At 34.9% G+C, this 15,806-nt stretch overlaps 1 protein-coding gene across 6 annotated transcripts; it reads left to right on the top strand.

Moving 5' to 3' along the window:
• The first annotated feature begins 226 nt into the window (after positions 1 to 226).
• On the top strand, positions 227 to 15,678 carry clnk (cytokine dependent hematopoietic cell linker). Of its 6 annotated transcripts, none has more exons than XM_023328226.1 (17): positions 227 to 362; positions 3,774 to 3,814; positions 8,294 to 8,447; positions 10,564 to 10,616; positions 10,710 to 10,753; positions 11,974 to 12,024; positions 12,121 to 12,167; positions 12,252 to 12,262; positions 12,342 to 12,425; positions 12,772 to 12,796; positions 13,338 to 13,362; positions 13,440 to 13,524; positions 13,604 to 13,620; positions 13,692 to 13,783; positions 13,880 to 13,957; positions 14,644 to 14,799; positions 14,889 to 15,678. In XM_023328226.1, exons 3-17 carry the CDS (start codon positions 8,427 to 8,429, stop codon positions 15,039 to 15,041), a joined length of 942 nt encoding a protein of 313 aa, XP_023183994.1. In that variant the 5' UTR covers positions 227 to 362; positions 3,774 to 3,814; positions 8,294 to 8,426; the 3' UTR covers positions 15,042 to 15,678. The 6 variants fall into 6 exon arrangements, with proteins under 6 accessions (XP_023183994.1, XP_014325384.1, XP_023183991.1 ...); XM_014469898.2 differs by having other exon boundaries at positions 228 to 362; positions 10,705 to 10,753; XM_023328223.1 differs by lacking the exon at positions 227 to 362 and adding an exon at positions 1,298 to 1,378 and having other exon boundaries at positions 10,705 to 10,753; positions 14,889 to 15,677.
• Positions 15,679 to 15,806: the final 128 nt, after the last annotated feature.

Genomic DNA, 15,806 nt, shown 5'->3' with positions numbered 1-15,806 from the left:
GATGCAGATTTGAAAAGCAATGCTTCTGATGAATATTTTGCTCATTCTTTTCACTGCCAGCATTTAACACGGCGAGAAATGACATGTTATCACAGAACACAGCTCAAGAAGCCGTGCACATTGTCTAAAATACACATCTCTGATAATATGGTAGTAAGTCACCACACAGGAAGTCATTTTGCAGTGGGCTGCTCGTCACTCACAGAAAAGTTGAAGCCACTCAAGAGTTGCTGTTCGGTGTACGACAGAAGAAGAAAAACTGCAGACTTTTTTTTTCTGTAGCCGAATACAAACCAAAGAGGCAGAGTTTGCTGGATACCCGCAGACACAGGTGTGCACTTTTGTTCAAGTCTTCAGAAAAGGTAGGTAGACTGAATTTTTATTCCTATTCTTCGAATTGTGTATTTCTGCACATTTATAAACTAAAGTAAGGAAAGAGAGGCTTGTCTAAGTTAAAAATGGATGAAAAAGATTGAAGAGATGTGAAACACTTTAAAGATTTCCTACAGAAGTTGAGAATCTCACATATGTGCATCATGATAATTTCATTTTATATGGAAATGTAGATAAATAGCAAAGCAAAATGCAACTATGTTGCATTTAAAGCTTCATAATATAACTATATTAAACCGACGCAAATTGTGATTCATTAAAACAAATCTCTTACTGGTTCAGGATTAAACTAGTCATACTTTGACATTTATATTTGAAAAGGTTTTCCCTTAGATGGGACCAACATCTCTCGAATGGTATTAAAACAATGTAAAAGGAGAATTGTTTTGAAAAATTAAACTATTTGTATTTACATTTTAAGATAGGTATGTTTGTTGGAAATTATTAATGTAATGGAAACCATTTCTACAACTGCTGGCCAGAATTTTGCATTTTTCACTGGTATTTTCATGATTTGTCACAGGCGATGAGCTTCAAATCTTTACATTAGGAAGGCCTCTTGCCATCACCCTAATCTTAAATGGCTTACAGATTTTCTATCAGATTCAAGTTGCTGCACAACTCCAAAACATCACTGTAACTTCCAGTAACCAAGGAGAAGTGCACTAGATTAAAAAAGATTGCCTTAAAACCTAAATCTGCCATGGATTTAAATAAACTTAGGCTTAACTGTAGCTCTCGTAATGCATATACAGATATGTTATACCAAGATAGCATTATTAATATTCCTTCTACCCACAGTGCATCCTTTCTGAATCCCCTTACTAAAATTTCTGAGAGACCAAACCTTTATTGGATGTCTGCAGCTGATGCTTTCTTGGTACACAAAGCAAAGCCAGGTCACAAATCCTTGAGAAGTCAGGTTGTTATGATCCAACAGAATCCTCTGCACCCATTCCCATGAGGCCAGAGTTCATTTTCCAGAGTAAGTCCTCATCCTCAGATGCTAACTCCTTCTATTTAATCCCTCCTTCTTTTCATACACCTCATCTCACCCCACTCTCCATGTCTTAGTAAGCTCTGTGAAGAAGCCAGACGGCTCCCACTGAGCGTTGTGCCTCAGTGCCAAATCTGAGACTACCGAGACACAGTTTTCCTTTAGAAATGCGAGCTGGTGTTCTTTACTGTCTGCTGGCATTTTCTTCTTTTTTTTTTTTTTTTTTTGCTAAGTTGTCCTAGCATTTATTTTGGGTTGGTTTTCGTTTTTTAAATTTCTATTTCACTTGTCCACACAGCTGAGTGAATTTAAAACCTGGCAATTGCAGAGAAGGGGAGTTTTAATAATGAGCACATTCTCCTATGTACCACTTACAGAGTTAGAAATTCCAGTAAGAGAAAAATATAAATTATTCGAAAAAGAATGTCCTTCAATCCGACAATGCACACGGGTTTAAATCCTACCTGAACACTCGAGGTGCTTTGCTGACAAGACTGACTTTCTTTCAGTATAACTAAACAAAGCTGGGGCCTGTGTCTAAAACTTTAAGACAAAAATTAAAGGTAAAATATTTGTTAGCTATCTTTCGAAAGAGGAACAACAAGAATTGTTTACACTGCTGCTAAGATAATATTAATATGGTGATGAAAATATTATTTATAGTACTTATTTGATATTATTTTGATACAACCAAACCAGCTTTATTTACACAGCATGTTTCATACAAAAATAAAGTGCAGTGCTGTAGAAAAAAATTATTTATTAAAAAGATAATTAATTTGTAAAACAAGACTATTGAAAATGATCAAAACATATAAAACTTATCAAGAATTTTTTACAAGTTATTATTTTTGTGTGAAATTATATAATAGAATTAGAATATAAATTATATAATAATTAAAGGGCAACAGAATGGATTGAACTAAGATATAAGAAAAGTATTTCCCAACAGTCAAACTTGTCTAAATTACCAAAAACAAAAAAATGTAGAACCCCTTTTCAGTCAGCTGATCTGCAGTGCACAGCAAAATTTGAGGAAGGGGAAGTCGTGCTTTTCTGTATGCGTCTACCAGTTGGACAAAACTCTGGTTAATTTCTCTGGCATTTCAGTAAAAATCTTTAAGCCATAAGAAATGTATGATAAAACATTGCTGTGCTTTTAAACCATACATTTTCAAAATGGTAGTATCCCCGAATATAGCCAACTGATGCTTAGTTCAAATTAGTTTATTGTGATTATTTGAGTGATCAATAAATAAGGCATTATAAAACCTGAAAGCCAAATTAGACATTTTTGTTTGCCACCACAATTTAGCTAATTTTAAGGTAAAGACTTTGTTCATTCTTTATAAACAGCCTGTTTCTAAAACAAATCTTAAGGATTTTTATCCACAAATGTGTTAAAGCATAAATATGTGTTTTGTTTCATCAGGGTCAAATAACTTTTTCCTACCTTAAGATTAAATTACTTGACATATCGTACTGAATAAGTAGGCTAGAAAAACGTTTGCTACTCTGTCAGTCGCTATTCTTCTTCTTCTTTGTGCACAAGACAACGTTTTCTTCTTCAATCTGTGGTGTGTCTGATTACTCTACTAAGTAATGACAAATGTAAGAATATATATTTTCACATGACTGCCAGGTGAAATTAATGCTTAGTGCTGAAATAAACTGTGATGTTTTGAGAAATGATTTGTGACCTTTACAGGGCAACAACTCTATTTAAGCCTCATTTTGAAATTGCTCTGAATTTACAAGAAAAGCCTCTTTGAACAGATACAAAAGTTGAAATGTGTACATTTAAAAGGAAAAATCTTTCTGAAGTTAAAAAAACAACAACATCAGAAACTGGGTACATTTGATGGAGTAATGCTCTAAAAAGATCTAAAGTAGAGTGCGGTGAAATTAACATGGGGACATTGCGTCATACTTGAAGGCTTACAAGATCACTTTGTGTGATAAATTTATCTAAAAAACATCAGGATGAAATCGTTAAAAGTTCTACCTTGTGACGTATATAATACCAAGAAAATGTGTGTGAAATTATCTTAACTTATAATTAAACAAGAGGTAAATGTGTTATACTTTTAACACGACAAATTATCTAATGAAGCTGTTCAATGTTTGAGTATGAAAAAAAAATATTGAAATAAAAAAAAGTTAATTCATACTCCTCCTGATGTGAAGAGTAAAGACTGCACCCCCATTGAAAGCAGCAGGGAACCACAACCAGCACAGCGTGCTGCTTCTAAAGACCCCATTCCTCTGCATGTCTGACTGTTGAGGAAGACAAATCCAAGAACAAACTGAGTTGGAAGGACACATTTTTTAGCAGAACACCCAACTAATGATGTTTTTCATTTCTGTTTTTCTCCCTCGTTAGCCACCGAGAGAAGGAGCAGCTATGAGTTCGCTGTGATAATGGTGAGTTATGGTGCTCCAGTAACTCTGGTTCCACATGAATGTTCCCAAGAGGGAAGTTTTGGAGTCAGCTGAAACTTTTTAAAATTATTAATTTTCTGTAAATAAAACACAGAAACCATAGAGATTATTTTTGGTGTTTTCACTGAAAACTACAGCAGCTGTCTTGGGGATTTTTGTCTTGTTTGTTGTTTAATTTAAATTTTGCAAACTTGTAGTATGTCCACAGTCGTGTGTTTCTGGCTTCTTTTTATTTGTTTGGAGCTGTGTCCACAATTCTTATTGAAACACTTAAGTTGTGCAATATAAGGGGATGGAGTACTGCAATTCTTTAAAATTATGTGTTGAGTGCATGTAATAATGTGTTGCTTCAATGAGCTGAGGAAAGGATAATTTGGATGATCGACAGCAGGTTCTAATGATTTTTGCTGAAAAGGCCCATTGAACATTATCTGTTGTCATAACACAAGCATTAATTTTTATTCCACAAGACTATCCAAATTTTATTGCACATTGTGTCATTGCCATGCATTTAGTAGTGTTGGTTCAAACACTTCAGAAGGGAGCACTCGTTTCAATTATGTGAAAATCCATCCATCCATTCAGTCTCTATGCTCATTTATTCCTCAAAGTTCACAGGGGGCTTCCAGCTGTAGTTGGATGAGAAACAGAGTATTCACTGCATAGGTCTAAATTACTGGGCAACATACAGGACAAAGAGCTAGCTTCAAAGGGTAAATTAGAGGGACCAGTTAATCTAACAAGAATTATTTGGATGGTGGGAGGAAGCTGAAGTGAACCCATGCACTCCAAGGGAGAGCAGGTAAACTCATTGACAGAAAGAGCGTATGCCAGTACGCAGTACGTGGACTTTCTTGTTGTAAGGCAACCGCACTAACAAATTTGCCACGATGCAATCTCAATATAAAAAAGAAACATTAATATTGTAGTTTTAAAAAGAAAAAAAGTTTTCTGTTAGTTTGAAAATCAGATTATGACACGGCCTGAACAAGCGTCTTATCGTGAAGCCCTGGTTTGAGAGTTCTTATTGGTTTATCATCATGTAGGGTCAGTTTTTATCTCAAGGCATGTTTAAATCCCATTGTAAATTAATCAGAAATATAAAGTGTGCATGAGTTTATTAAAAGCATATTTTTTATATATAGAGAGAGACCAGTGTTTGGTATCAACAAATACAGAATATCACAAAACATTTAGAGCCTAAGCTTGTTTATGGCTTTCTGTATTTTAATGTATAAAAACACACAATACAATATTAAAAATTACATCATTGGCACATTTCCGATGGCATGGACTTGAAGAGAGTTCTGGATTTGTCTTTTCAAAGCAAGAAATACTCTGGCCTGAAGTAACTTTGTTCTTGTTCTGCTATGTTTTGGTCCTTGTGGCCAATGAAGAGGTTTCTAATGATTGGAAAATTACTCATGCAGCTCAGTTTGCCTAATAGGTTAGAACCCATATATCAGAATGTTCTGATAACGTTTTTATTTAATTCATTTTGATAAAATTCCCATTGCAAGTCGAAAATAACCAAATTGGCAAATAGTTTAGCTATTTCCCCAAGCAATAAAAACAATTATACATTACAGCAGCTTTTTTTGTAGCAGTTGATATGCTTGGCAGCCATTGATTTAAAATTGACTCAGGTGAAGAAGACTGTCCAACTTTCCAAATAATTGTAATATTAGGGAACATTCCGGTTAATATTTTCAGCTCAAAACTTCTAAGACAGGCTTTCTGAAAACAAATTGTACGGACTGAGTGGCACTCATAATGAGTAACACTTTCATAATAACAAAATGCCATTTATTTTAAAAAAAAGTTACAATGCAGTTTGAATGTCATGAACAAAAATCGAACAAAAGAAAAAATATTTATTTAATATGTGGATAATAGTTTATCCATCAACGAGGAAAGCACCCATGGATGTTAGCATTAGCAGGCTAACTAGTAGCAATATCATGCTAGGTTAGCACAAGCTTCAAAACAAACTAAATTTACTACCCAACATGATGACATTCTGTTGCACAAATAGAGGATAAATAATTAGTTGGAATTACAAACGACCTGTCCAGGGTGTACCCCGCCTCTTGCCTGGACCGTTAGCTGGAGATAGACACCAGCACCTCTCCCGACCCCTCTAAGGGACAAGGGTGTACAGAAAATGGATGGATGGATGGATGGATGGATGGATGGATGGATGGATGGATGGATGGATGGATGGATGGATGGATGGATGGATGGATGGATGGAGTTACAAACACCAGAACACTCATTGAAGAGGGGACTTCTTTCCTTTAAACCAGTTTTATTTAACAGATAACGGTTCAATATTTGTTTCACTGGCAGCAGCAAAAGACATTATGAAGAGAAACTAATTAAACTGTGAAACCTCTGGCATTTATAGTGTAAAAATCAAGTCTCGGTGCTTCTTTTGCCTCCAACAACGCCACAAAACTCTGACACACGAAGCTCGCAATGTTTGAAAAACTCTAGAATTGCCTCATTTTTATATCCCTCTAGTTATTCCAACATCTCTTCAAAGAGCATGTTTTATATCCCTGGTCAGCATGTTGGAAACTGCATAGGTAAGCTACTGTGCGTTTGGCAAGGTATAATCAAAGCTAATCACTCCATAGAAAGTCATAGGGCTTAGGCTTGCACAAGGTTTTTTGCAATAGAGTACATGGGTTTTGATTCATTACCAGTTATTTTTGCATTAACATTCCCAGCAGGGATCCAACTGGACATTAATTAGAATTAGATGTATAAACAGATTTTTAATATAAAAAATAAATTAATTTAAAATGAGATTTTGATGTCTGTATAGCTATTTATCTAAAGGATTAGCAAAAAATACCTAATAAAAAAATAATAAACTGAATGGCCATCGTCTAAGTACATGAGGCCAAAATGGTTTATTAGGAACAAACAAAATGACAATTTTGTTCATGCAAATTGGGAAAGGGGTGATAGAGCTGACGATGACACCTGCTTCATAAATAGTCACATCTCTCCTCAGGATATATGCAGTCTCAGGTAATATACTTTACTGAACAAGGTTACTTTTAGTCAGGCTGCTTTGTGAAACGTTTCTGCATCAGACTTTTTCCCTTACCACATCTACTTATAGATTATGCATTCATGTTATTTTTATCACAAATGTAAGTTAGTTATCTTAACTCATATAACAAAAACTTTAGATTTCTGTGAGCAGTTACAGAATTTTGTCAATTTAAACCTTATGTACAACAGTCTATACCTATATTCTGCAATTACAAGTTATTAATACCCATGCAATAATTAAGTTTCATGTAATCTTTTCATTTTACCAATATGTTTCTTGCTTCTGAAAGTAAATTAGTTGGCCAGCCAAAGACTTGAATTCAATCTAATATAGAACCTGGAAAAATTAGGGTGAGGGCAAGTACTTAGAAGCCACCAATAACAAAGATGAATTGTCAAAATACCTGCACAAACATTTGAAAAGCTGGTCAAGAATTGCTTGACTCCTGTGACGACAGTATAGAGTTTTCAATTTCACTTACATCAGGGGTTTAAGTGAAATTTTAATGTTTTAATAAACTGTGAAAAAAACTAATAAACCAATTTTTTCTAAACATATTCATCTGACTTTTTAAAGAATTTTTAGATGTATTTCTCATGTTTTCAATCAAAACCAAATCTATTGGTTGAGTGAAAATATTTTTAAATCTAAAACTGCTAAAATAATGAATTTCAGAAATTTATTTATTGCAACAGTTGCTGTTTTTTTTTTTTTGGATGGTTTGAAAAGTAATTAATTACTGCAGCTGTGATAACAAATGTGGTTAATATAAACAGAAAGAAGTAGATATTTTTATTTGTAAAGCAATATCTTAAAGGATGAGTTCTTCATGTGTGAAAGTTTCTTCACACCTGATGTTGTCCACGCCTGGAGAAAGTGTTAAATTTCACACACAAAAAAAGAGAGAAAAATCAATCTTGTCTGATGTGTCAATGTAGTTTTTCATGTAAAAGCACAAAGAATCTCAACTAAGACAAACTACTTTGATTATGCTTTCTGGGACCACAGTTGTAGTTGTCATAATCAAATGCATTTGTCCAGCTTTACCATCATTGTTCAGTCTTAAAGTCTGAGACATAATCTATTTTCTGACTGAAACAATGTGCTCATTATTTAAAATTGTGAAGCATATCCTGCTACCTCTCTGAGGTTGAATGCAAGAGTGAGTCAATGTGAATCAAAAGCTTAAAAAAGGAAATCCCTGGCGGACAAGCAGATTGTGTTACAACACTTCACAACTTCCTGTGCTTTTCAAGAAGTACAGATTTAGATTTAAAAAAGTAATGGGTCAGAATATTTCACTGTAATAAGAAGAATTTAAGCGTACTAAGACCACAGGCTACCATTTCTGGAAATAAGTGTAGTATAAAGCAGTTGCAATTCTCTGTTTGCAGGATCGCTTTAGAGAAGACCGGAACAGAGCTCAAACATGTGGTGACATTGACGGCAAGATGGAGCCTGAGTATGATGTGGTGGATGACCATGAGGAAGTGCACAATGTGCGCATATTTCCTGCTAGGCCTATAAATGATGAGAGAGAGTATGCAGGTAAGAACAGAGATGCACATTTAGCACCCATTATTTCACTTTCTCTTAAATCTCTCCAAAATACAAGTGTATGTTTGGGGTACTCTCCTTTTTTTGTAACTATGAGTTAGCTTGACTATAAAGTCCATAACTCAGTGGCTCTCCCTGCTTATTAACATGCAGTCCACCTCATATCTTCTCAAATAAAAATGCACAAGTCTGAAGATAAATTCTTGATCTTTCCAGGGAGAGTGAAACTTCAATTTAAGAAAGATGAATGCATTGTCATAGATGTTATTGTTTATATTTGTTGAACAAATCAATGTAAAAAAAAACCCTAAGAGTTAAAAATACAAGTACAAAAATTGTATATAATATTAAATATGCTGGTGTCTATTTATAACTAGTAATGAGGCAAACTAAATAAATCAGATACAGTTGAAAGACATTTCCATGCACTATATCAACAGATAAAACACTGTAAGACATTATATTCAACTACACTTTTCATCCGATTACAAAAAGAATTTCCACTTGTTAGAAATGTGCACTAATTTCCTTAGAATTGAGTCGCCTTGTCTTTTAAACTTCATGACTTACATGACATCACATTACAATAGCATGCTGTAATTCTGGCCCATTCCTCCAGACTGACTTAATTTAACTGGGTCAGTTAGCACATCGTCTTTCTCTCAAACACTTTTTCAACTTTGTTCACAAATTTTCCGTGGAACTAAGATCATGGGTTCTTTGATGGACTCTTAAAAAAAATTGGCTTACTTACAGTTCTGTTTCTATTTTCTTAGTATGTTTTGGTTCATTGTCCATTTTGAACACACATATTGCCCAAACTTCCTGTCCTTTAACATCCTGTCTGTTGTCTTGGGATTCTTGAGGATGTCCTTTCTTCATGATCGCGTGTGTTTTGAGAAGGTCACCAATATGGGGAAGGACTCATTTCACTGCGAATAACGCAGCTCACAAGGTCTTTTATTTTTACCTTTGATACAGTTTTTCTCTCAGACACAGGATTTGTCTCCTTCCTGATCAGTTTTTAGAGTGAACATTTCCATCCTGTTCATACTTACATCTTAAGGCATGAGGATGAATCAGACGTTTGAAGGTCCACAATTGTCTTTTTCATATCTTGGCAAATTTCTTTTGATTTCCTGATGTCATACAAGAAAACGGTGTGTTTTATGTGTAGCCAAAGAGTACATTAACAGATGTCCCTCATTTCAACTCAAATGTTATGAATGAACCTAACAGAAGCTTGACATGAACATTCACTTGGCTATTAATTATCACACTGTTTGGGGGAACTTGGGAAGCATTGCAGTTTCATTCCCAGAAGATCAGTTAATTCTCTAATATTAAAAAAATAAACAAAAAATAAATAAAATATCTGAATTTCTCACAATTAATTCTCGCACATCCAAAAACCACATCAAACCAACTCACGTTCTCCAAGATGCTGACTTCATCTTCCAAAAAATCCATTGTATTATGGGGGAAATTTTCTGCCATACTCACATTACACATGTTTTAAAAGAGCTAATACACATGGCAAGATAAGAAACAGTGTGACAGAAGCTTAAAGTTGTACTTTACACTTTAGCCAAGACTCAGGGGCTGAGTATGTGCTTGTGCATATAATTAGAAAGAGCTGAAAGAAGTTCTTGCAAAAAGAAGTAAAAACAGCTTGGCTAAATGCATGGTGAGACTGGGAGGAGTGTGGCTCTGACTGAGAGCTCATGCTGAGTGAGCATGATCTGCTAGTGGGTCTCCAGGGCCATCTGTTGGCTGAGTCAGACTGCAGGAGATTACAATTATCCAGGAGCCGAGGAGGAGGAAAGAGTAATGGGAACAGACAGGCTTTTCTCTCCTGCCTGGATGTGGCTATCAGCCAGGGGCTTCACAGCTTCATGTTTCCAACCATGTACCCAATGCATCTCTTAAATGTTTACACTTGCAGCAGTCTCCGTCGGCAATCAGAGTGATTTTTTTTATTGTCTGTGCAAAACCGGGGATGGCGCTGACCAAGTTACAAGGTTTTGATAAGAACTAAAGTTCAAATAAAACTTCTGCCATTACTAATACAAATATGATGATGATGATATTTTTATTTGCCTTCAAGACAGGGATATTCAGTGGCCATCATCTGCTCAGAGCCTGTCATCAATCTCTACTGTAAGCCTTGTTTTCACTGCTTGTAAATTACTTCAGTTGTGCCACTTTACTGCTTATAAATGCTCTGTTCTGCTCTTCAATCAATCAGCGTAGACCCCTTCCTAGATGTCCGCCCAGAGAGACCCCTCAATATAAAGGTAAACTAGACAGTCTTATGCTTTGGTAAATATAGAAAATGTTTATTACTTTACATGCTGTGCTTTTTAAAATCCTTTCATGTTACAGCAATAGAATTCAATGTATTTTATTATAACACTTGTTTTTTTAAGTCTGTTTTTAGACCTCCTGAGTCAAAAGTTCATAGATCTCTCAGAAATGTCTTCACCAGCTTTGAACGTCTGTACACAGGAATATTTGTCCCGTGCTTTGATCGAAAGTCTTTTTTGTTACTCTGGTTGTACAGTTGAAAATAAAACTACATACGCAAAAGATAAAAAAAAAAAAATTCTCATTGTCTAAAGTTAAATCAGACTAAACTTCTCTTGTTTTATTTCTGTGAGAATTAACAAAATAATTTCTATTTGCTAAATGCCACAATAATGTGGGAAAGCATATGACAGTTTTTGTTTTATTAATGTCCAAATCAGTAGTTTTCATGCATTTCCTCAGTATGTGGTAGCATTGCCTTTGTATGACTTGGGTCAAACATTTAGGGCTTATTTCCAGAAGTTTCTCACAATAGTTTACTGAAGTTCTTTTCCATTCCTTCAGACAGAGCTGGTGTAACTCAGTCAGGTTTGCATGCCGTTTGAGTCGCACACCTTTCAAGATCTGCCCACAATTTCTTTATAGGTTTGAGATAAGAGTTTTATAATGGCCGCACCCAAACTATGACGTCGTTGTCTTTAAACACTTTGCAACCACTTAGCCTGCATGTTTAGGGTCATTGTTCATTGGAGGACCAATTTCCGCCTGAGCCTTAATTTCTTGGCTGATGTCTTGTAGATGTTGCTTCAGTATTTCCACATAATTCTGTTTCATCATGACACCATCTGTTTTATGATGTTCACCAGTTCCTAGTTTAACAATCCTGTTCCTACAGCAATTGTTCAAAGACCCTGCATTAATTTACTTCCAAATTGTAGAAGTAAAATGTAACAAAAAGTGACAAATTCAGACGGTCAATTTGCAAGGGATTGTACTTGTTTAGTGGCCAGATTTAGTGTTCACATTTTTTTCTTTGGTGCAATTTAGTTATTAGAAAGAAGTCTTACCAATAAAAGTTATACTAAAAGGTAACTTTATAGGATATTTGAGTTCCTGTGGTATTATTGTAAATTCATTCTTAAACTAATTATAGTGATTTGTGCTTTAACATCTGATTTTAAGTTCTGGTGTTTCTGTTTTTGAACTTCAGTTCCAGTTGTAAATAGAGACATAAAGCCAGGACGGCAAAAAGTTAAAATAGGTAAGACCATTCCATACCTAAAAAAAAACATGTTCATCGCTCTGGTTAATACAGGAAACTCAAATAATCAAAAATAATCACATGCTGCTTTCACAGATAGGAGGCCCCTACCTTTGGAGCCAGAAGAGCAAGTAAACATCTGTGTAATAAAAATGTTTTTATTGGTGCTTAATGTTTTGATTTGGACTTGTTAAATACATGATTCTTCTTTTTTTCAAATTTGACAGCATTCTCGCAGGTAATTACATAACTATTTACTTGAAGTCTTCCTCCTTAACTTCAGCTGAGCAGATTTATAAAGACTCTATGCTTTGCAGAAGTTCTTCGCCACACCCACCTTCTGCCTTGGACGTATCCAACAACCTTGCTGGCCTGGCTGTGCATGAAACCTACAGGAGAGAGTAAGTACAGTCCACGATGCCATTACTTGATCAACACCTTATGCCAGTGGTACCCAAAGTCAGTCCTCAAGGGCCAGCATCCTGAATGTTTCAGTTCTCTCGCTGGTGATAATAACAACCTTTTCAGCATGCCGATGTTATTCTTTGGTCTTCTAATGAGCCATCATTTGATCCAGGTGCGTTAAACCAGTGAGAGAACTACAGCATGCCGGATGTCAGCACCACTGCCTTATGCAGCTTGATACTGATTGTAAAGCACAGCAATGTCGCCATCTGCTGGTTGGTAAAATCTCAGCTAATGTGGAATAATACTTTCTTTTGATGTCTTGTGCTCTTTTGGTTTCAGTAGACAAATGAGAAACACTGAAAAAGTAAGTGCACCCTACTTTATTTTTTATAATCATAGCCAGTTTTCCCATAGGTTTCTCTATTACTGTGCAATAGTCATGAGCCTGCCCTCTTTAATCTGAAGTTTACTTTCAAAGAACCAGACTTCTAATTTTTCAAACTGACAACTTCAAACTATGATTTTCTTTTGTTGCTTTGTTTAGGTTTTTTACATTGGCAAACAATGTATTTATTTATTTGTCGGTGATTTTTATTTTTATATTTATTGTTTTTTTTTTTGCTTTAATTATTTTTAGATCCATATCAAGAAGGTTAAGAGTAAAAATAAATTCAGTTAAGGTTTTTAAGTAATTTACTAAGTGTTAACAAATTACTTAGAAACAGTCGAGTTACTCTAAAAAAGTAATAAGAAATCCTCCAACATTCAAGGCAAATAAATAAAATGTTCCTCAGATAAATGAAAGGGCCACTGATAAAAGAAACATGTAAAAAATAAACTCAGAGATAAATTAAGACTTCACTTTAACCTCCATCATTTGTTTTCTATTTCTTTTATTTTCCCAGGCAGACTTCAGATCACATGCCAGAAGTAAGGCTTAAAAATAATCTATGACAATCATGAATGTAGCATTTGGGTTGTTGTAATTATCCTAAACATCCTTTTAGGTCCGCAGTCTACTAAAGATGGTTCAGGCATACTGAGCCATCAACGACATTCTTTGGATTTGGAGACTCATGACTTAGAAAATAGGTGGGACTTTTAATGATCAGATTCATTACTAAAAGTGATGCTGAATGTAATTTCTAAATAGCTTTATGTTTCTCTTCAGGTCACATCAACATGTAGGTCAGTATCTATGTTAGAAATCATCTTAATCATTATTAAAAATTGGTTAAATAAGTTACCTCTATTGAAAGAAGGGATGGAGTCCAGACGTCATCACCATGAGTGGCCTCAAACCAAAGAAGACATTGATCAAAATGATTTTGTTCCAATGGACAAGCCTAACGTAAGCTGTCCTGTACATACATTTTATACTCAGAATTTGTCCTACATTTAATAACAACAGCTGACAACTGAAGTATGAGCTCATTTGTTATTGCAGACCTACTGTGAGGAAGACTGGTATATTGGACATTGTAATCGCACAGATGCTGAGCACGCCTTACACCTGGTGAACAAGGTATCTCAATATATCAATACGTAAGAATATTCATGGCCCTATTATATTTTATTACATTTTGTCACGCTACAACCACAAACTTAGTGCATTTTATTGGGAATTTATGTGAGCATTTTTATTTAAGCATCAGAAGTATGGTTTTATAGAAAGGTTTACAAATAAAACTCTGCAAAGTGTGATGAACATTTGTATTCAATCAATAAATACAATTTATCAATTAAGTGACTTCTGGAAGCAATTTCTATCGGATTTTATTTAAGGGAATCAAAGCAAAAGTGACTGAATGCAAATGCACACCACATTATTTAGATTATTATTTGTAGAAAATTTAGAAAGTCCTTTATCATTTACCTTATACTTTATAATTGCACACTACTATATGTTGGTTGATCATATAAAATTACAATAAAATACATTGAAGGTTGTAACACAGTGTGTGCGTGTGTCACTGTGCTGTTAAATGTTGCTCTTACACGTTGATTGTGACTTTACAAGATATAAGAAATCACAGTCAAAAAGCTAACAGCTAACATTTTATATATATAAAAATATACATTCTCCAGAAACCTAAGAGGAACACATTCCACAAACAGCAGGGTAAAAGAAAAACAAAACTTTAACTGTGTTTTCGATTATATGTTTTTAAAAATGAACTTATTTTCTTATTTTACTAACTCTGATAACAGGATGGGGCATATTTAGTTCGAGACTGCTCCAATAACACCAACAGTGAACCCTTGGTATTGGTCGTGTATCATGAGAAGAAAGTCTATAATGTAAAAATCCGGTTTATTGGGTCCCTCAGGAAGTACGCACTTGGAACAGGCCAACGATCAAATGATGTAAGTATAATAATTCAGAAAATAATATCTAGACATTGTACTCATGAAAGCTGTAAATTTATTGTAACTCACATCCTGTTTTTCTCTAGATGTTTGACTCCGTAGCAGGAATCATCAAATTCCATTCCATTTTTCCAATAACACTCGTCAGCGGGAGAAACACAGCAAGCAGCAAATGCCCAGAGAACTGTGTGCTGACATGTCCAATAACCAAAAGTGATGTTGTACAGCTCCTACAGTAACGTCTGCATCTTCCAGCCAAGAAAATGCTTTCATCTCAAGCTATTTCCCACAATACTTTTAAATTTCTGAGAAAAATATTGCACATAGCTGTTGTTCAGGTGGAGTGCTGGGACCTGATTATCTTCGGTTGCACAATTTATGTCTATTGTTAATTATGATGACATTGAAGTTGGTATATGGTTTGTTGCTAATAATGATAATAAAAATTATTCTTATTCATTTGCCTCCAATTTTTATGTAAAGTTTGCCAAGATTGAAGTTGGAAAAATAACCAGGAAGGCACCCTGTATTCAGAATTTCAGGGAAAGACTGTGTTTGCTCTAACCTGGAACTCAAAATCCAAAATGGCTGTCAAGCACTTGAAATCCTGTGATAGCTGCAGTAACAAGCAAGTTATTTGCACTTCAGGCAATTTTAATTCCAATAAATATTCAAGCACATGCACAAACCTAATATAAAACAAGTTTTATTAGTGTTTAAATGCATAAATATAAAGAACTACATCACTTTTAGATTGTCCGGCTAACAATGTGTTCAGTGAAGGCAACACTTTCAACTTCTACCTAGAACATGATTGCGTATTAACGTGTCACAAGATTCAGTTTCCCACTTTACAGGTCAGTGGATCTTGCTTTTGGTTCAGTCGTCGGGTTTCATTTCTAATAAAGGAATGTTGAAGTAATGTTCCTGTGCACTTCTACTTTTTGCTAACTGCAATCAAGACCTCCCACAGTTGAGGAACCTTGCACAAGATGTCAGAAGAA

The sequence above is a fragment of the Xiphophorus maculatus genome, chromosome 23, assembly GCF_002775205.1.
Source record: "Xiphophorus maculatus strain JP 163 A chromosome 23, X_maculatus-5.0-male, whole genome shotgun sequence".
Taxonomy (NCBI): Eukaryota; Metazoa; Chordata; class Actinopteri; order Cyprinodontiformes; family Poeciliidae; genus Xiphophorus; species Xiphophorus maculatus.
Note: the sequence above shows the minus strand (reverse complement) of the source record. Positions and strands in the feature narration are given on the sequence as shown.

Excerpts from the sequence above, each read along its gene's own strand:
- clnk (XM_023328223.1), top strand. The coding sequence starts at position 1,354 with ATGAGGCCAGAGTTCATTTTCCAGA. Across the intron at positions 10,754-11,973 it reads AGAGACCCCTCAATATAAAG|TTCCAGTTGTAAATAGAGAC; the intron begins GTAAACTAGACA and ends TTTGAACTTCAG. Across the intron at positions 13,363-13,439 it reads CTTCAGATCACATGCCAGAA|GTCCGCAGTCTACTAAAGAT; the intron begins GTAAGGCTTAAA and ends ACATCCTTTTAG.